The following is a 22,767-nucleotide window of genomic DNA, read 5'->3' on the forward strand; positions in this document are numbered from 1 at the left end:
AGTCCATTAGATCCTTGCATGCATTTGGCTCAAAAGTTGGTAATAAGGTTGCATGGTGTTGGAACAAGGAGTAAACATACTAGTAACTAGATTCCTCACACTTAGTTAATCTTGTTTAGTTTCAAAGTAATACTTGCATGATAGTAATGGGCTACTTAATCCATTAAGTGTGTAGGGTGGGCTCTTAAGTCCATTAATCATGAGTCCATTAATAAAAGACCAAGTATGTAACAAATAGTCCAATAAAGCCCAAGTAATTAACTAGTAACCTTAGTTAATTAAAAATGATTAATAAAAATTAATCATGCATGCAAATAATATCTTAAATATTATTCGTGAAAAGTTCGTGTGTCACCAAGACGTGTCGGGCAAATAAAAGTCAAGTACGGTAGCAAGTAAATGTACAAAAATACATTCATTAAACACAAGCATTAATAATAAATATTATTAATTAAACGTTAAAAAATCTAGGGTCGTTACATATTTTGTCATTTTGACAACTCATCTAGCCCATTCTCAAGTAATGACCCAATAACAAATTAATTTTATGAATAGTTACACTATCAATGACCCAATAACATAGTTAATTACAGTGAGAATTTCATTTTTTTTTTTTTTTTTTGTTATCAGTAAACTTAAATAACTAAATTAGACGACTACAATGCAAAAGGACTTGTATATTTGTATCTTTATCCACGGCCATTTTAAGATTATAATTTAATGGAGTCCCGAAACTTTTTTCAACACTAATTATATTTGAATCTTATTTTAGTGGTAGCTTATTCTCAAAAAACTACAAATTCTAAAAATGTATGGAGTCTGAGTAGTTAAATTTAGTAGTTTCTCAAACAATATAAAAGAAAAAATATAGATTTAAAAAATATATTATTGATGTTCTATACAATTTAAATGGTATTTTTCACTAGAAAAATTCAAACTATTGATTCTCTTGACTCCACAGAATTCTTACATTCGCCGATGTCTCCATCTACATCTATCTAGAGACTAGTATCATATATTCCTGGCTACCACTCTAACTTATATTAATAAAAGTAAAATAATACTCCATTATTATGAACTTATAATGATATTTGATTATTGTGTAAGATTCTAATAGTAATTTTTTAAGATAAATTGTTTTATACATGTCTCAGTTTATACTATCTAGGGTGATGATTCGATGTACATAAGTTTGTAATTGTAACCAAGTAACCAACACTTCACAAGAACTTGGTTTTTCCTTATATTTGTATCAAGTCATAAAAAAAAAAGAAAAAAATAGTTACTCATATAATTTAGTACTACGTATATTACTTTATTTCAACATTAAGTCGAAATTACTGTTGCTAATATGCTACTTAATTAATTTAATTGAACTTTGGTCAATTGTCATTCTGACCCAATTTTTACAAACAACTTCACCATTTTCCCACATCAAAAACATCCAAAGTTTTGGCATAATTATCCAAAAAGTACAAAGAAACTTCAAGCCAAAGGACCATCCATATAAAATCACCCAATTCCCAAAATTCATATAATTCTTTTTTACAGTTTGACCACAAAAAGTCAAACATATACATCAGCATTTCATTATTACTCATCCAATTAAAGCAGACCCTTGCTCATCAACAATAAAAATATCACAAGTATCAATATATACAAGGCCTCCCATGATCAGGATAGCAATGACGACGTATAATAAATCATGACAATAATAAAAACAACAATTCCAAAATCATAAAATTATAAAGTTCGACTCCTCTGGCTGCATTTATAGGCTAGTGGAGAAGCCGATCAACGACTAAGTTATAAAGACCAGCACAAGATACGTTTCATAACAAATAAAGCCAAATATTGGACAAATAGAAATTTGTGTACTCCCATAGTCCCATACTTAATTTGATTTAATATAACTTTTGTACTAGACAAGATATTTTCCAATAGCATAGAATCGATTAGAAACATGGAAAATACATTACAAGTAGATATATCATCAGTGATTATAATTCCTAATAAAGATTAGACAAGTTTTTAAACATATCTTTTGGTATATATTGAAACACTCATACTTTTTTTATTACCAGTAGGTTTCACCTCTGCTGAAACATTTAGAATACCATTAACATCTACGTTAAAGCAAACGGCGACATCTACTTCATGCGAAGGAGCTGCCGGAATTCCATCTATACAAAATGAACCAAGGAAGATGTTTTCTTTAGTTTCAGTGCTCTCTCCCTGATATACATTAACTTCCACATTTTCTTGGTTGTCATATTCTGTACCAAATACAAGCTCCTTAACAGTAGGTATAGGTGTGTTTTTAGGGATCATAACGCGCATATCATTTAGACGTGAGGCAAACTTATTCTTCACACTAATCTTGATGCCAAGAGATAAAGGGGTCACATCTAACATAATCAACTCTTGCACCTTTTTGTTCCAAATACCACTTAATTTTGCAGCCAACACTGCAGCACCATAAGCGACAGCTTCATCCGCATTAATGCTCTTGCAAAGAGGCTTTCCGTCAAAGAACTCTGTTAGCATCTGTTGTACCTTTGGGATCCGAGTTGAGCCCCCAACAATTACCACGTCGTCAACGTCATTCTTGTGCATATTCCCATCTCTCAAACACTTTTCAACATGCTCAAGGCACTTCACGAAGAAATGGGCATTTAGCTCTTCAAATTTTGCCCGCGTAATTTTCATGGAAAAATCAATTCCCTCATAAAAGGAATCAATTTCAATTGATGTTTGAGTTGTTGACGATAGATCCTTTTTTGCTCTTTCACAAGCAATTTTCAACCTCATCCTTGCTTTTGCGTTCTTACTCATGTCCTTATTTTCTTTCTTCTCAAATTCTTGAACACAATGATTGACCATGACCTCATCAAAATCTTCACCACCCAAACGTGTGTCACCACCCACCGCTTTGACAGTAATCTTACCAGCGTCGCTGATATTGAGAAGAGATACATCAAATGTTCCTCCACCCAAATCAAAGACGAGTACATTTTTCACATCGGGACTATCTATTTCACCGTTGTTATCTAAACCGTAGGCAATTGCTGCCGATGTAGGTTCATTAATCAAGCGCATGACATTAAGGCCAGCCAATGCACCAGCATCCATTGTTGCTTGTCGTTGTTGGTCACTAAAATATGCAGGAACCGTTATCACCGCGTCCGTAACTTTTGTTCCAAGATACGCTTCGGCAGCTTCTTTCAGATTTTTTAAAATCTTGGACGATATTTCTTCTGGTGAATATTTATTATAACCTATCGACTCGTGTTCAAATACAATCATTGGTTTCTCCCGGAACCCTTCAATTACCTTAAAAGGCAGCGACTTAATGTCCATCTGCACTCTACTGTCATTGAATCTGCTTCCCATTAAACGTTTAACATCTGACAATTATAAAATAATGAACTATCAATCAAAATATTGGATGGATGTATGTGAAATTAAGTGTGATACTAGGGTCTAGGGTCCTATATCTTACAAATAGTAAAGTAAAGAGGATATAATATATAGTTGATCAAATTACCAAAATAAACTTACCAAAAATTGAGTTTTTAGGATTTCTGGTGATTTGATTTTTTGCAGCCTCACCTACTAAGAGATCTGTGCCATCCCATGCAACACACGAAGGTGTAATCTTGTTACCTTGTTCATTAGGAATTATCTCAACACGATTGTGCTTACTAAACCAGGCAGCTACACAAGAATATGTTGTTCCGAGATCAATACCGATTGCAGTTCCTCCAACTCTTTTAGACATCTTCACTGAACAAAATTAAAAAAAAAAAAATCAGTTAAAAAGCGTAATAAATCTTTGTAAACCTGAACAGAACTTGCAGTATCGAACCTTTTTTGTTGGAGAATTAAATAAACCTAACCGAATAAGGGTGACGATGATGTATTTTTTATAGGTTCATGACCGAAAGATCTGGTGAGGATTAATATGATGATCGTAATCCTAGGATTAATACGATCGTGATTCTAGGATAACTCTTTCTTTTACGTATTTAATACCATAGAGAATATAAACCCCTACAATTTACTCCGTATGTTATTTAATTTAATCCATTGTAAGGGTGCTACTAGTTTTTAAACAGAGTTTTTTTTTATAGCCTTTAGAATAATGATGTAATAATTTCACTAATTATCCCTTAATTTAACATTAAAACTAGTTAAAGACCCGCGATTTCGCGGTTTTTATGAAATCAGGTAAATTGTAGCTTGTATACCATGAATACTTGTATGTTTTTTTCATCATAAATTGCATAACTGGTGTGTATTTCCTTTTTGTTTAAAGTTTATGGAAGTGAATATTTTGTAAAATTTTGACCTGTTGATCCAAATAATATTACAGTTGGAACATGTTAATTCTAGCTTAGAGGGTTACTTTCAACGGTTTTGCAACCTATTAGGACCAGGCAACCGAAGACACATTCAAACACTGATGGTTCTTACTCAAGCCTTTATAAAAACTATATGCAACCAGGACGATGATGATGATAATTATGTTCTTGCAGCCAAAACTGGCTTTGAGTGTTCTTTACGCATCAATGAAATTGTGTTTTCTCTCAACATTGACAACATAAATTTAGTAAAATTACTACAATATATGAAAGACTGCAATATGATTCACAAGGTTCGTAGTGTTTTAACTACAGCAACATGTCTTTCTTTGTAATTTGATAAACACTCGCGATTTCGCGGGTTTTATGAAATGAGAGAATTTAATAGAGTATTTGTTAGGTTGAAGCAAACAATATTAGATAAACCGCAAAGGGCTGTGATATATTCAATAAGATAAATATACCTCATAATACGTTGCACATATCTAACCATCAAAGGGTTGTAATAAGAAATGATTATGAGTAAAAGTACATACGAAGCTGAAGTTAAACGATTTTTTTTATTTATCATGGATGGAAATACTAAATAGATACATATATAACTATTTCATAAGCATGAGTGTCACAATAATTGACCCATTATATAGACCCACAAATTTACGGAGATTTTTGAGGGATGAATCACCATTGACTTGTATGAATCACTATATCTTGTATAGTATTTGTTAGGTTTATAATAAATTGATTCAGTTGCAATATTAATATTACCTGTGAGACGACCCGTCCTAATCCATAAGGACGAATACAATAACATATGATTACATTGCGAGGTATTTGACCTCTATATGATACATTTTACAAACATTGCATTCATTTTAAAAGACAAACTTTCATTTCATCGAAAGTTGGTAGGCATGCATACCATTTCATAATATCCAACTATAAATGACCCAATCTGTCATTTGCTTAATCATAATCTTTAATGAACTTAACGACTTGAATGCAACGTCTTTGAAATATGCCATGAATGACTCCAAGTAATATCTTTAAAATGAGCAAATCCACAACGGAAGATTTCTTTCAATCCTGAGAATAAACATGCTTTAAAGTGTCAACCAAAAGGTTGGTGAATTCATTAGTTTATCATCAATATTCATTTCCATCATTTTTAATAGACCACAAGATTTCATATTTTCATTTCTCATAAACATCATGCATGCATGTAGCCATCTGCATAAAAATCATTCATATGGACTGAACACCTGGTAACCGACATTAACCTTAATGCATAGAATATCCCCACAGACGTCTCGTCTGTATAGTAATAATCTCGAAGTACTAAAGCCATTCATAAACATGAATGAGGGTTGTTAGGCCCAATAGATCTATCTTTAGGATTCGCGTCAATTAGGGGCCATTTCCCTAATTCTTAGGTTACCAGACTTGAAGGGCGATATTCGATTTCGATAATCCAACCATATAATGTAGTTTCGATTACTTGTGTCTATTTTGTCAAAAATTTATAAAAGAAGCGCATTATTCTCAGTCCCAAAAATATATATTGCAAAAGCATTTAAAAGGGGGGCAAATGAAACTCACGATACTGTATTTTGTAGTAAAAATACATATGACGGCATTGAACAAGTGTAGGGTTGGCCTCGGATTCACGAACCTATATTAGTATATGTATTTATATGTTGGTCAATATCTGTCTAACAATTTAAGTCAAGTCGTAGTGTAACACAATCCTAATGCTCGAGATTATCATGCAAAAGTCAACAAAAGTCAGGTTGACCCAAAATGACTTCTAAAATCTATACATGTTTATTATATAACTTAATTATAGTCGTCTTATGTGACGATCGCTCCAAATCCATATGGACGAACACGTCATTCATCGATTTCATTGCGAGGTATTTGACCTCTATATGATACGTTTTGTAAACATTGCATTCTTTTGAAAAGGCACACCATAAATGAATATTTAAATCAAAGGTTTTCGACATCTGATGATTTCTCCATATAGACAATCACCGTAATATAATAGTTTACAACAATACTTTCGTTGACAATGCAGTCAAAATAAGATAGATGGTGATGATTTGGTGAATGCAACGTTTCCTTGAAAAATATGCCATATAAGACTCCATGCACATAGCTTGTCTAACATATAAGCAAACAGCGGAAGACTTCTAGGAAACCTGAGAATAAACATGCTAACAAGTGTCAACACAAAGGTTGGTGAGTTCATAGTTTTAGTGTTTCGCATAATCTGTATATAAAAGTGGATCACAAGATTTCAGTTGTTTCATCCAGAAATGTTTATCAAAAGATTCTACATAACAGAGCACCCTGGTAACTAAACTTTAACGTTATAATGATAAATACCCATTCGTTTTAATACACGCAAACCAACGTGTCCTAAACTCAAATAACACACGTCCATTAAAAGGATAGCGCTCTAGCTCAGACGGGGATGTCAAGCCCTATGGATCCATATACTGTTATTCGCGCCCACTAGTCCATATCCTATGTACTGGCAGTTACTAGTTACCAAAGCTAAGGGATTTTCGGTTTAAACTCAGTGTAGAATTAAGTATGTACTTGTGTCCATTGCGTTTAGAATAAATTGCATGTATTCTCAGCCAAAAAATGTATTGCAAAAGCAATTAAAAAGAGGTCATATGAAACTCACCTTAGCAGCACATAAAGTTGTTCATCGTAATGTGACCGAAACTCGGAATATCAAATAATCGTAGATCTCAACCTAGAGAATATATGTTGGTCAATAAATGTCTATCAAGCTAGGTCAGGTCATAGTGTATCATAATCCTAATGCTCGAGATCGACATACAAAAGTTTATCAAAAATCATTTCAAAAAGTCATTTTTGACAATAGTTCAACAAAACGAGACGTACCTTGTATAAGGATTCATTTACTCGGTTGGTAATATTCAAAAATCCATTTTATCAATCTCGTAAACAAGTTGTTTAAATCTTAATTGCAGATTCAAAAGCAATTTCAATTAACGTCAGTCATAATTCAGTTGATCATATCTTTTAATCCGTTCATCGAAACTATTCGGTGTCTAAATGAAAAGTTACTGATTTTTCGCCAGCTTTTCAAAAACATGTATATCATATACCTTTTACCAGTAATATTTGTATTTAATTCGGGATTCATTATAAACTGTTTAACGACAAAATTTAGCATACAAACATGTATAAATATATATACTCGAGCACTAGACATGTATACACTATTAATTTATAAAAGATAAAATATAAATGCTTACGTATCAATATTGTGATTCAATATTTCAGAAAAGTACGTAGACGTAAAGGAGATGATAAACACTAGTTTTGACTTGCGAAATAATACCCATGAACATTACCCATAACTTCCATAGTTATAACCCATAATTTCCTTAGCTCTATCCCGCTCGAAACCCATTTTGAAAGTGACACGCTCATGACCTCGTCGTAGTATTTTATGTACTAATACTACTAATAATAATAAGATTAATAATAATATTAATCTTAATAATAATATAAATAATATATATATATATATATATATATATATATATTTCATACGGAGTAATAATAAGAATATATGTGTGATAAGTGTCGAGCAAAATGCCATTTTATAGCATCAGGCCAGATTTTTGCCTCCATGCGATCGCATGGATTTCTAGGCTTGTGGCCATGCGATCGCATGGCCTCAGATTCCAGCTCACAAATTTTCGTTTTCTTGTTTGTCGACATGTTTTAATAATATAAATATAATATATTTAAATTATATAATTAATTATATATTATATTAAATTCACGTGCATAGTTGACTTGTAATTTTTGTTCCGATAAGTCGTACGTTGTCACTCGACTTATGTCCCGGTTCCGGTTTTTCGAACGCTGAGAAAACTAGTACTTTTCGTTTCGTGACTCGTACCTTTGTCAAAATATAAACTTAAATTATCCATAACTATACCACTCAAAGTACAACTTATACATTTGAGTGTTTTGGTCATTTACTTCTATAAATCATCGTCTCGCTATTTGTTAATATATATATAATAACAATTCGTTTTATGACCAAGTTAATATTATATTTTATCATATTATTATATATATAATTTCAATATTAATAAACATGTTATAAAATGCACATCGCACATTATTCATATAACTAATTCTAACAGTTAATATTCCTTATTTATTGTATGTGTTATTTAAACAAGTACACTTAATTAACCAATCTTATTATATCGAAACACGTTCTCGCATATTTGAAACAAAACCAATTTAATATTATGCAGTTTAGTTCTCCATTAACTTTTATCTAACTTTCATTATCTAACACTTTACCATTTTCCGAATACCGTTAAAAATGAATGATTTCTCAAATCAACGTGGACCTCTCAACAGAGACCCGTAATAATATCATAATCCTTAAGAGACTCAGTAAATATCTTTTACTTGAATCGTTTGTCAAAATCTTTTAACTCCGTAGTTGAATATATCAATCAGATAATCCAACCTATAAGTTTAATGCACAGTATCATTTACTTAACACTTTGTTACGTTTTCAAGTTATAGTATATGTATCTATTTACATATAATTGTTCGCGAATCGTTGAGAACAATCGAAGGGTAATTGAATAGTTCAAAATTTTGAGATTCAACTTCATAGACTTTGCTTATCGTGTCGGAAACGTTAAAGATTAAGTTTAAATTTGGTCAGAAATTTCCGGGTCATCACAGTACCTCCCCGTTAAAGAAATTTCGTCCCGAAATTTGAGTGAGGTCGTCATGGCTAACAATAAAAATGTTTTCATGACGAATAATTGTTGATAAATAGAATTTTTATCACCGTTGAATAATATGGATAAAAAAATCCAATTACTCGAAGCGTATGAGGGAAGTTATCGTAATAGAGTGAAATGGAGAATAGAGATTCGTCTTATCTCTTGACGTAGTAATGATTGATTTCTAAAATTTAAGGAATAGAAAATCTTCATAATTTAAATAAGATTTGATTCTTCGGAATTTAAGAAAATTAGGATTTTCTTTGATTAAATGCGTAATCTGCCTCAATTGCTATGTCTGAAATTTTGCTATAAATTGACCTCTTCCGTTTCATTTATTTTCATCACTCCTATAATCTTCTTCCATATTTCATACTTACAAAAGATTTGTGAAAATGCTTCATCCAGTTCTGATTCTTGATATTTTCTTGACTATCATATCATTCATTCTTCTTTTTCATCTGTCACCAGAGGAGGTTATTTTCTTCTACTATTACCTTGGGGATATATTGTTTTTCATTCTCCCGTGTCTTTATATTGCTATATGCATTGATATACACGGTTTGTAATTTCGGGGTTGTTTTCGGGCTTTATATTTTTTATTATATTTCGGAGCTTCATGCTTTCGTTTTCTCTTCCCGACTTTAAGTCAAGCGAATAATGGTCCAGAATTCATAGGTATGAATTTCAGAATGAACATAATTAATATTCTAAGAAAGAAACGGTAATGGCATAATCTGACTTGTCAAATTACCAGAATACCTCGAAAAAGACCGAATCATCAAGAAAAATATTTTCTTGATATGTTTAGAGGTTAAATAGAATGAAAGAGTTATGTAACATGGTTCATGATGAGGGTATGATCTGTGAACCTTTATCACGTTCCATTAGAAACTCAGCATGACTTACTGTAATATAATCACGTTGATCAAATGTCATTATATTATACTAACTCATGCTTCAATTCCCAACACTACTTCAAAAACATCCATTTTTCGAAATTTTCAGAAATTAGAAACTAAAATAGTTTCTTTTATGATGTAACACAGATAGCGTGAAGAGATAAATAATTTTGGATGATAATAGTTATGAAGATATCTTCAGAAATATCGAAGATATTTATAATGAAAGATATGATAATATCTTAGAATTTCTAATATCAGAGGATGATGAAGAATATTGTTCGTAAGGGTTTAGATTAGGAAGCAAGGTATTCGTTAATGGCTTCAGCAAATACTGAATCATTTAGATTCTTGAAAGGCAGGTTTCGTCTTTGTGATTTATCCACAGCCTCCTTCATACTTTGCTCAATCCGTTTTCCAGTTTCAAACCTTTTCTTTTTCTGAGATTTGCCAACACACTATTCTTTATCATCAAACTTTTTACTGTTAAGATCGTTTACAGTTTTTGCTGCTTCATCAGTACTTTTCAAAATTTCGAGAACTAGTTCGCGGTTTAAGGTGTTTTTCAGAAACTTCACATTCGAAGTAAGTAAGTATAGGAGATAGACATTATATGTATATATATAACTGTTGGCGTAGAATTGCTGCGAAATTCGAAATACTGATTGCTAATTCCCGGTAGTTGGTATGGTAATTACCGTTACAAGATGTGGATGAGTACATGATAGGGTTTCAATGAACAATTATAATGGTTTTTCGGAGAGACTTTAAGTCACAGATTAATGAATTTGCTGGTACATTTACTGTTAATGTGGTGAAACATGAAAGGTTCCCCAGTAACAAAAACGTATATGCCAAAGTTACAAGTCTGAAAGGTCGTCGTTGACTAGTTGAACGGTTGATAATACTGGATACTTTGAAAAGGAATTGCAAGGTTATTTTCGGTAAAAACAATGCTAATGGATCTTGCACAGATTTATAGTCAAAGTATAGCTTTGAAAGATGTAGAGATCTAAGAATGATGTCACCGGTTCAGAGTTATGACTTAGATTCTGATCCGTCAATATCAGAATATGTAATTGAATTTGTATGAAAACGATTGTATATCGTTGTGAGCATTGTTAATAATTTTTGAATCAAAGTTGAAGAACGTACAGTGTAACATATTAATTGCAAACTTAAATATTTCCCGGGTATTACCTACCTGTTAAAAAAAAATTCACAATTAATACTTTGTACAAAGAATTTTTGTTACAGTCTTTATGAAAATATCTGTATGTATATTTTCTTCAGATGTAATACAGATTTAATGAGTTAATATCATATTAAGCTCATTTGATTTTTGTCTTGAATTAGAAATGAATAATCTCCAAAACATTAGAGATTACCTAATCTTCGCGGAGTATTTCACTAATGAAATTAATACTTCATTATTTATTCTTATTGATATTCCTCGGTGAAGGATGTTGATGCTCGTGGAATTTTTGTAAACCTTACAAGGCACAGATGATGTTTTCTGGAAAGTTTCGAGTACATCGAAAATGAAAATGTAAAATCAATTATGTAATTGAATAATACACTTGGTTTATTAGGAAATGGAATTCATTGAGTTGAAACAGATATTGTAGTTAACGATTGTTAAGTCATTAATGAAGGATGTATAGCATATTAGTAACATGAACTAACCGAGTAGTACCTACTAGTTATGATTCACATGTAATAGCTTAGTACGAAAATATTTATTTTGTTTTCAAATTTCACATAAATATAAATAAAATATACATATAATTTCTTCAGGGAAAATGAGTTAATACTTCATAACTCGTTGATACAATATACGCGTTGTTGATTTGTGATGATGTTGGTGATTATGAAATTGGCAGAACTTGTAGTGCTACAGGTTTTGCCGGTGTTGGTGATACTGACGATACTGTTAATGCTGCTGGTAAAACAAGTCTAGCTTGTAAATCGTGCACCATTCCGGTCAGGGTTTCTACTCTTCCTTCTATCATTTCGGTCCACTCATCTGATTTACGGTTACGGCTGGAATAGATTATCTCTAAGACTTTAAAGATTACATAATCGCCGCAGAATATTTCTTCAATGAAATTATGAATCAATACTTCATCGGTTATTGTTGTTGGTACTCCTTGGTACCTATGGTGCGTATGATGTTGATATTAGAGGTATAGATTGTGATGTTGAGGCGTGTGATGAGGATGTTATTGTTGGTGGTGGTAATGGTACTGTTGGTGTTGTTATCGGTGGTACTATTTATGCTGCTGGTGCTGCTGCTGGTGTTTGTAATCCTTGCACCATATTCTCCAAAGTCACTACCCGAGCACGAAGCTCGTTGACTTCTTCTATTATACTGAGATGATTGGCGGTTCGGACAAGCGGATGAATAAGATTTACAATATTGGATATTACATAGTCGTTGCGAGCTGTTCTGGAAATGAGGGTGAAAATGGTGTTACGAACGGGTTCGCCAGTAAGTGCTTCAGGTTCTTCGCCAAGAGGTGAATGTGGTGGATGGAAGGGATCACCTTCTTCTTGTCTCCAATGATTAAGTAGATTACGAACCCATCCCCAATTCATCCAGAACAGATGATGGCTAATTGGTTGATATATTCCGGTTACACTGTCTTCGGAATTCAGGTGAATATCCATATCGAAATAGCTATCAGAGTTTAAGGAATTTCAAGTAGATACGGGATCCATCTTGTATAATTAGGGAGATGATTTTTGATATGAATTAGATTATAGAATTTAGTTTGGTATTCTTCAATACATAATTTACATATGTATATATAATACCAAATTCCATAAATCACGGAGAAATTTTCAGAAGATGTCAGGAAAAGTTTACAGTAACAGATACGCTAAGATATGAATTTTATCTATACACTATTCATGCAATCAATGCAGTAAAACGTGTCTAGACTAGGAATGATAAGTAGGTAATTTTCGACAAAAATGATAAGCAAAACTTTTGACATGCATACACGGTCGAAGTTCAGACTTACTAATGCATCCTAACAACTATCAGTTAGACACACTCATGCAAGACCTGGTTCACTAGGACCAACGCTCTGATACTAACTGTGATGATCGCTCCAAATCCATATGGACGAACACGTCATTCATCGATTTCATTGCGAGGTATTTGACCTCTATATGATACGTTTTGTAAACATTGCATTCTTTTGAAAAGGCACACCATAAATGAATATTTAAATCAAAGGTTTTTGACATCTGATGATTTCTACATATAGACAATCACCGTAATATAATAGTTTACAACAATACTTCCGTTGACAATGCAGTCAAAATAAGATAGATGGTGATGATTTGATGAATGCAATGTTTCCTTGAAAAATATGCCATATAAGACTCCATGCACATAGCTTGTCTAACATATAAGCAAACATCAGAAGACTTATAGGAAACCTGAGAATAAACATGCTAACAAGTGTCAACACAAAAGTTGGTGAGTTCATAGTTTTAGTGTTTCGCATAATCTGTATATAAAAGTGGATCACAAGATTTCAGTTGTTTCATCCAGAAACGTTTATCAAAAGATTCTACATAACAGAGCACCCTGGTAACTAAACTTTAACGTTATAATGATAAATACACCATTCGTTTTAATACACGCAAACCAACGTGTCCTAAACTCAAATAACACACGTCCGTTAAAAGGCTAGCGCTCTAGCTCAGACGGGGATGTCAAGCCCTATGGATCCTTATACTGTTATTCGCGCCGACTAGTCCATATCCTATGTACTGGCAGTTACTAGTTACCAAAGCTAAGGGATTTTCGGTTTAAACTCAGTGTAGAATTAAGTATGTACTTGTATCCATTGCGTTTAGAATAAATTGCATGTATTCTCAGCCCAAAAATGTATTGCAAAAGTAATTAAAAAGGAATCATATGAAACTCACCTTAGCAGCACATAAAGTTGTTCATCGTAATGTGACCGAAACTCGGAATATCAAATAATCGTAGATCTCAACCTAGAGAACATATGTTGGTCAATAAATGTCTATCAAGCTAGGTAAGGTCATAGTGTATCATAATCCTAATGCTCGTGATCGACATACAAAAGTTTATCAAAAGTCATTTCAAAAAGTCATTTTTGACAATAGTTCAACAAAACGAGACGTACCTTGTATAAGGATTCATTTACTCGGTTGGTAATATTGATGTTATGCGAGGTGTATATAAAATAGTTTATATTTTACTAGGAAAAACTATTAAATACGATACAATTTTACACAAGATATTTATTTATTTATAGAATGGATATACTTAAACCTTGCTACAACACTTATAGGCAGTGTACCTAATCGTAAAGTAGTGTAGTTTTTAGTAAGTCCGGTTCGTTCCACAGGGAAATCTTTAAACAAAGCTCAACGCTATATTAGTTTACTTTTATAAAAATACAAATATATATATAAGTAATATTATTATTATAAAGGGGGGTTTTTACCGTTTAATGACCGGTTTGTCGATTTTAAAACTTTAGTCGCAGTTAAAACCTAATGTAAAATAAATAAATAAAAGACTTAATTTAAAGCGTAAAGTAAATAACGATAATGAAATTGCGAATAATAAAAGTGCTATAAAATAAAATTGCGATAATTAAAAAGTACGATAATTAAAAGTGCGATTAAATAACAATAAATAAAAGTGCGATAATTAGAAGTGCAATTAAATATAAAATAAAGGAAATTAAATATGAAATAAAAGAATTATGCTTATTTAAACTTCCGTAATCATGATGTTCGACGTGTTGATTTTAGTTTTATGCCCCATGGGTTAATTGTCCTTTGTCCTGGATTATTTAATATGTCCGTCTGGTTTTTGTCCATAACAGTCCATCAGTCATAAATATAAAGTGCGAGTGTCCTCGTCAAATTATTATTATACCCGAAGTTAAATATTCCAACTAATTGGGGATTCGAATTGTAACAAGGTTTTAATACTTTGTTTAATGAATACACCAGGTTATCGACTGCGTGTAAACCAAGGTTTTACTACTTTGCTAACAATTACACCAATTACCCTTGAATGTAATTTCACCCCTGTTTTAATTATTCTAGTGGCTATTAATCCATTCCCGTGTCCGGTTAAATGAACGATTATTCGTACATATAAATACCCCGCCCATCGTGTCCGATCGAGTGTATATGGTAATTTATAGGGACGCCCAATTGTAAATCTTTATATTAACATTAACAAACTTTCATTTAGTTAAACAAATATAAAGCCCATTAATAGCCCATAGTCTAATTTCCACAAGTGTCGTTCTTTTGTCCAAACCCCAATTATGGTACAAAGCCCAATTACCCAATTTTAGTAATTAGCCCAACATCATGATTACTTTGTTTTAAATAAGCATAATAATAACTTAGCTACGAGACATTAATATAAAAAGGTTGAACATAACTTACAATGATTAAAAATAGCGTAGCGTTACACGGACAGAATTTCGACTTACACCCTTACAATATTCGCTAACATACCCTTATTATTAGAATTATAATTAAAATTAAAATTAAAATTAAAATATAAATATAAATATATACGATATAGATAGAGAGATGGATATATTTGGTGGTTTTTTAGATCAGAATTCGTTTGCTTTTATAGGAAGTTTCTGAAATTGGGGCTCCGCGACTCGCGGCCCTTTTGGCCTTCAAACTCCGCGAGTCGCGGAGATTGAAATTACAGCTCACATCTTTTGGAGTCTTTCTTGCCGACGGATTTTATATATAAATATAAAATATAAATAATTAATATAATTATTTATATATTATATTATATTCTTGTGCATAGTAGACTTGTAATTTTTAGTCCGTTGCGTCGAGCGTTGAGAGTTGACTCTGGTCCCGGTTCCGGATTTTCGAACGTCCTTGCGTACAATTTTATATTTTGTATTTTGCGTTTTGAATCTTGTACTCTTGTAATTTCGAGACGTTTCTTATCAATAATTGGAACCTTTTTGATTGTCTTTTGTACTTTTGAGCTTTTTGGTCGTTTACGTCTTCAATTCGTCGAATCTGTCTTTTGTCTTCACCTTTTATTATTTAAACGAATATCACTTGTAAATAGAACAATTGCAACTAAAAGCTTGTCTTTCTTGAGGAATAATGCTATGAAATATATGTTCGTTTTTAGCATTATCAAATATTCCCACACTTGAGCGTTGCTTGTCCTCAAGCAATATCATCTTGAAATACTAGAATCACTTCTTTATTCTTCACACTTTGTACATCAGTGATTTCTATACGGCGGTATAAACAATGGTAGTAACGATATGGTTTACAGTCCCACATGACTATAAAAATTTAGATCCATTAAGGAAATTGGATCTTTATGAAAACATTTGATCTTTTGAAAATTAAATCTAGTTTTTACCCTAGATAAGTTTTCCGGAATAACCCTTTACCGGTGTTTGCAAAATATTTTTGTGGGTTTGGTGGGTTTTAGATTTGAAAATTTTAGCTCAAAACTTGATGTTTTGTGTCACCCACTTGCTAACCTTGTATTTGGAAAGCAACACGTCCAGTTTACTTGTTCCGTATATTACCTTTCGGCAAACTACCGTCCGGTTGTAAAGGAAAGCGTTGAACAAGCAACTGTTAAGGCAATGTCCCGTGACATGCTTTTGATTATGGTCTATAACGTGTCGGACGCAATTACTATCCTTGGTAGGAGCAATAGTAAAGCTCACCCTTATAATTTTTCGGTCTGGCACAAGGTCCTGTCTTTGACCACTATGCAACCACCGTTCTTACGGTTGACACCCGATTTAGTTCAGGTGACCTAATGAATTCCAGGTGAATTCCTAGGATTTTACGTTCAATGGTAATGAACGCATTGAAAATAGGGTTTTCAGAAAACAAATCGGTTTGTAATTTTGATCAAAATATTTTCTCGTTCAAGCTCGAGTTTAGATATCATTGAATTCCATGAGTTTGTAATTCTCAATCTTTAAGGTCAATCTCTAGGATTGAGTAATATCAGTCTTAAAAGCTGATTTTTAATCTTTAAGGAGATTATCCTTTCTGGGGATCTGATTCATTAGTCTTATCCAGCTAATTTGCATGGTGCCCCCCCATTGTACGAGATAAATCCTTCTCATGGTTAAGATAAATCTGACCACTTGGCGACCCTGTTTAATGCTGAGGTCCGTGGATTTCCTGCTGATTTTAGTGATGACTTTTCTAGATTTTTCGTCAACCTACAGCTGGTCTGGACGACAACTTCATGACCTAAATCAAGAAGCGCGTGTCTTTTTCGGAAGACTTTACTTCCTTTTAATGATGGAATTGATTCATCGTGTAGATCCATCTCTTCTTTTCTTTCATCGGGTAAAAACAGTTTAGTTTAGTCCAAAGCAAAAGTATTTTCAGTTATTTGTTACAGATATATGTGACATATGTTTAAGATAACTTGGTAAATTTTCCCACACTTGGCTTTTATTTTCCTTTTTATCGTCCTCTATTCCAGTTTAAATGAATTTTAACATTTTAGTTTGTTTCTTAATTTATGTCCTTTCCGAGGTAACAATAATTTCGGTGTTAAAACCTAGTTTTATCGTTCATAAATATGTATAAACATGATTTTGAGTTCATTTAATTGAAAATTTTGAAAAATTTTACTAGAATTGGGTAGTTAGTATATAAGACTAGGGATGTTCTTTATTATCAGAGAGCACTAGATTCTAATACAACTACTGCTTTACTAGTATTTTTAATGGTAACCAAGTGTTTAAGATAAAAATTTTTAAAATCCGAAAGAATTTAACCCCTTCCCACACTTAAGATCTTGCAATGCCCTCATTTGCAAGAAATCAGTAACAATTTAAATTATTGAGGGTGATTAGTGTTAAAATGATTAAATTTTACCAAAGTTTCCAAATATATTGGCGTTTGTTTGCTGAATGATAAATGGTGCACATCATTTGTTCATTCCGTCTTGTTGTTATTTCACATATATTTTGCATCTTGTCGTCAAAATTAGTTGCTTTTGCTGAACTTAATGCCAGTCTTTGAAAATGCGTTGTTTTACCCTGTTGTGTACATAAGATAAACTGCAAACATATATACATATTTTTGAAGTTTGGTATATTACCCCACATTCAAAAATTATTAAAATCTAAGAATAAAAGTTAGATAATTATAAAAATGATTACAATATTAACAAAAGTATTAAACGTATCAATAATTACAAATTACAAAATAAAAAATAAAAAAAAAATAATAAGTAAACTAAGGATGATATTGGTACCAATAGGGGTTCCAGGCATAACCATAGGTGCTATAGAATGCTTCGGCAGGGTCATACGTAGGATATGGTGGCTGCATCTCTATAGACCAAGGAGGGAAGATGGGTTTCGGTGTAGGAATATAGTTTCTACCTATATGTTGGCAATGAGCTATGATTTGGTTCTGATGAACTTGCCAATCTTCAAATGCTCTCTGTCTAGCATTTTCGTATTCCTGAGAAGCTATAAACCTATGCATTTCTTGCATCTCATTCCCCCCTCCTACATTACCTTGCTGCTGGTTTCTCTCCACCTGTGGATGTCTACCATGGTATCGTACTGCGGCGTTATTTCTCCTCTTCAAAACTTTCGCACCATGGTATACATTTAAACCTATAGTATCGCGGGGTTCCGGTTCTTCTACTAATAATCCCCCCCGACTTATATCCACACCGAGATATTCACCAATCAAAGTAATAAAAATACCACCTCCTATTATGCTATGTGGTCGCATCCCCCGAACCATAGCTGATAAATAATAACCCACACAATATGGTATACTTACAGCGCTTTGTGGGTCTCGAATACACATATGGTAAAACAAATCCTGTTCATTTACTTTTTCCTTGTTTTTACCCCTTTGTGTAATCGAATTAGCTAAAAACCTATGTATCACTCTTAATTCGGCTCTATCTATATCCAAATAAGAGTAATTTCCCCCTTTGAAACGGTGATGGCTTGTCATTTGACTCCACACACCGTGTGTATCAAAATTTTCATCTATCTTTCTACCGTTTAGTATCAATCCTCTACAATCGGCAGACGCTAACTCCTCAGGCGTATATATACGTAAAGCCTGAGCCATGTCCAGTAAAGACATGTGGCGCATCGAACCGCCTAACAAAAATCTAATAAAAGAACGATCGGTTAAACTAGCTACCCGATCATTCAACTCTATACTACATAACAATTCTTCACACCATACTTTATATACAGGTCTACGTATGGTGAATAAACATATCCAGTCATTAAAAGAAGAATTACCATACCTCTGTACAAGTAATTCCCTAATTGGCCCGGCCAATTCTACAGCTTCTAAGGGTCCCCATTCTATGACCCTCGGTACCTCAACAACCTTGGAATGAAGAGTATGCAAACCCCGTTGATATTTTGGATAATCTATCCAAAGTCTGTCAAATCTCAGGTTCGGGTGCAACTCTTCCAAGTGCATATCAGAAAAGGTCATGACTGGATGAGGTATATCCTGCTTGTAGTAGTTATCCACCTCCTGTTGTTCCAAATTCTCAGCAGGAGCATTGCGGGCTTGAGATGAAAATTCACCCCTTTCATTCTGCAAAACACATCAAACACAAATTTTGTGCATCCAAATATGCATTAGTGTCAGCAAAATCATCAATCAAAATAATTACAATGACATTATCAATTTATATCAAACTTAAGCTCATTTTCACATTTTTATCAAATCTACACTTTTTCAAATAAGCATATACGAAAATGTTCGCCAAGTTCATAAGCATTCAACTCAAATAACATGTCAAAATAATCATTACTAGCAATTAAACAAGTCTCAAATGGCATTATCTTTCAAAAATCAAGTTCATGAATTTTAGACTTGAAAAAGTCCACTTTAATTCTCAAAATCATGTTTAGGCTCAAAGTTTGGATCATTTAACTACCTAGACATGTTACACTACTTATTTTAGCAACAATTCATGACAAAAATCGGCCATAACCTGTTTATATCAAAAAGCCCCAAATTGCTCAAGAACACAAACCCTAGATTACTCAAAATTTGAAGTTTAAGGCTTCTAATCATGTTAAACAGCATCAATCTAGGTTATACAAGCATAACACATAAACAATTTAAGTCTAATTACACTAAAAAGCATCAAAATCAAATTGGGGAAAAAATTGCTCAAGAACATCAAATTTCGGATTAAATGGTGTTTAGGTGTAGAAATTTACCGTTTTTCTTGAGTAATTCTTAGATAGCATCCTTCTCAACATGATTTTAGCAAAAAATTTGGTGATTAACGGTTAAAAATTGGGATTTTTGGGGTGTTTTTGGGTAGTTTTTCGGAGTATTTCGCAGCTGTTTTTGAGTTTGTTGAGTGTGAAACTGAGCTGTTGCAGCTCTTATTTTTTTTCTGTAATCCGGTCCTCCCGCGAGTCGCGGGGATTTACCCTCCAAACTCCGCGACTCGCGGAGTTTGGTTTTTTTTTTTTTTTTTTTTTTTTTATAATCATTAACTTATTAAAACAATTAAGTAATTAATTTTAAAATTTTGTTTCCCTTGTTATTTAGGACGAGGTCGTTTCGGATCGATGTCCTAGTCCGTCCTTCGACAAAATTTTAAAATTTGTCTTTTTGTAGCGATTGTTTTAAAAGCTAAGATTTTTGGGTTTTTTCAATGTTTTTGGCATACTTTAATTCAATAAGATTAAAAATAATGATAATAAAAGTTGTCGTCCCTCCCTCGGGTAAAGCAATTTCGGTTCAAAGACCTAGTCTTCAACTTACGACGAATTTTAAAAATCATATTCTTAACTTAATGAGATAAAGTAAATTTTTGTTTTTAAATTCACACAGCTTAAATATAAAATTCAAAATTAATATTAAAAATTCACACCAAACTTAAAATTTGAAATGCATAAAATTAAAAATTAATATTTTAAAAATTAAAAATTCACACCAAACTTAATTTTAAAAATTTATAAATTCATATCAAACTTATATTAATTTTTCAAATATTTACAATTTTAAATATATTGTTTTTACAAAGTTTACAATATTAATTTAAGATTTAAATATTAATTTTAAAAATATGGTAAAAATAAAATTAAAAATCTTTTTGTCTTTTTATCCCACTTTAATCAATCAAATATTATCAAAAATATGCGCCCCTCTTTTCGGTAAAGTAATTTCGGTTCCAAGACCTAATTTAACTCATGACGAATTTTTGAAATATTTTGGGTTGATTGATTAAAGATATTTATACCTTAAGAATAAACGTTAAATTTCGCAGTGATGTAATAAATTTTTGAATGATATCAATAATTTCGGTCGCCAAACCTAATTTTATTCAATACCAATTTAATACTTTTTAGCGAACAAATTAGCGTTTATTATCAAAAGGTTTAAAAATAAAAATAAAAATAAAAACTGTACATACATACCTGTGAAATAGATTTCTTAGTTATATGATCTATCCCATTCATAAGATAGTCGGTTTAATTGGTTTTCCATGGCTACATAGGCGTAACCTCGAGCATTCAGTGTCTTTTCTTCTAAACATATGAACGGTCCGTCTCTGCATAAAGTAACAAATTCGGTATTTGAATAGGTTTGATTATTTGAACATTTACCTCCATGTGACCATTTTCCGCATTTGTGACATCTTTCTAGGTGTCGTGCTCTTCTTTTTGCTGCGGATTTTGATTTTCCTTTACCAAATTGTAACTTATTATCTTCGCATCTGGATTCTTTTCTAACTCCGTCCATTCTTTCTCTGATTACTGATACTATTTCACTCGGGAGTATGTCATTATTTCTTTTAGTGATCAAAGCGTGTAGCATTAGACCATGGTTTAGTTCACAGGCAGTCTTCATTTCGTAAAAACCTAAAAAAATAAAAATTCAGAATGGGGGGAGAAGACTAGTTCTTTAGGGTCTGCTAGGGAAAGACCATTCGAGTTCCATTTTCGAGAACTACACGAAAACAGACAATCTAACTCTAACAGAAATACATATTATCCTTTAAAGACTTGATTCTCCCCACACTTAGTTAGCTGTGGTGTCGAAATTGTGATTAACTTCGTTGTCGACTTCCATCGGACCATGTATGTAATGTTTAACTCTGTGACCATTAACTTTAAATTCAATCCCATTTGAATTTATTAATTCTATCGTTCCGTATGGGAAAACTCTTTTGACTATGAATGGTCCAGACCATCTTGATTTCAATTTTCCAGGAAATAGCTTGAATCGTGAATTGAAAAGAAGAACTCTGTCTTCTTCTTTAAATTCTTTTGAACTTCTGATTCTTTTATCATGCCATTTCTTCGTTCTTTCTTTATAGATTAACGAATTTTCGTATGCTTCATGTCTTAATTCTTCTAATTCGTTTAGTTGACTTAATCGTAGACGTCCGGCTTCATGTAAATCAAGATTACATGTCTTCAAAGCCCAAAATGCTTTGTGTTCAATTTCTACTGGAAGATGACATGCTTTTCCATAAACAAGTCTAAAAGGTGTGGTTTCAATTGGAGTTTTGTAGGCTGTTCTAAAAGCCCAGAGTGCATCCTCCAATTTAATGGACCATTCCTTCGGATTTGATCCTACGGTTTTCTCTAGAATACGTTTTAAAGCTCGGTTGGTATTTTCAACTTGTCCACT

General features: G+C 32.5%; 1 protein-coding gene across 1 annotated transcript; it reads right to left on the reverse strand.

Annotated features, from left to right (window-relative positions):
• Window positions 1–2,001: 2,001 nt before the first annotated feature.
• On the reverse strand, window positions 2,002–3,781 carry LOC139857937 (heat shock cognate 70 kDa protein-like). Its single transcript, XM_071846787.1, has 2 exons — window positions 3,562–3,781; window positions 2,002–3,407 (listed from the first exon to the last, which is right to left on the reverse strand). Exons 1-2 carry the CDS (start codon window positions 3,779–3,781, stop codon window positions 2,032–2,034), a joined length of 1,596 nt encoding a protein of 531 aa, XP_071702888.1. The 3' UTR covers window positions 2,002–2,031.
• Window positions 3,782–22,767: the final 18,986 nt, after the last annotated feature.

This window comes from Rutidosis leptorrhynchoides, chromosome 1 (genome assembly GCF_046630445.1).
Source record: "Rutidosis leptorrhynchoides isolate AG116_Rl617_1_P2 chromosome 1, CSIRO_AGI_Rlap_v1, whole genome shotgun sequence".
NCBI lineage: Eukaryota > Viridiplantae > Streptophyta > Magnoliopsida > Asterales > Asteraceae > Rutidosis > Rutidosis leptorrhynchoides.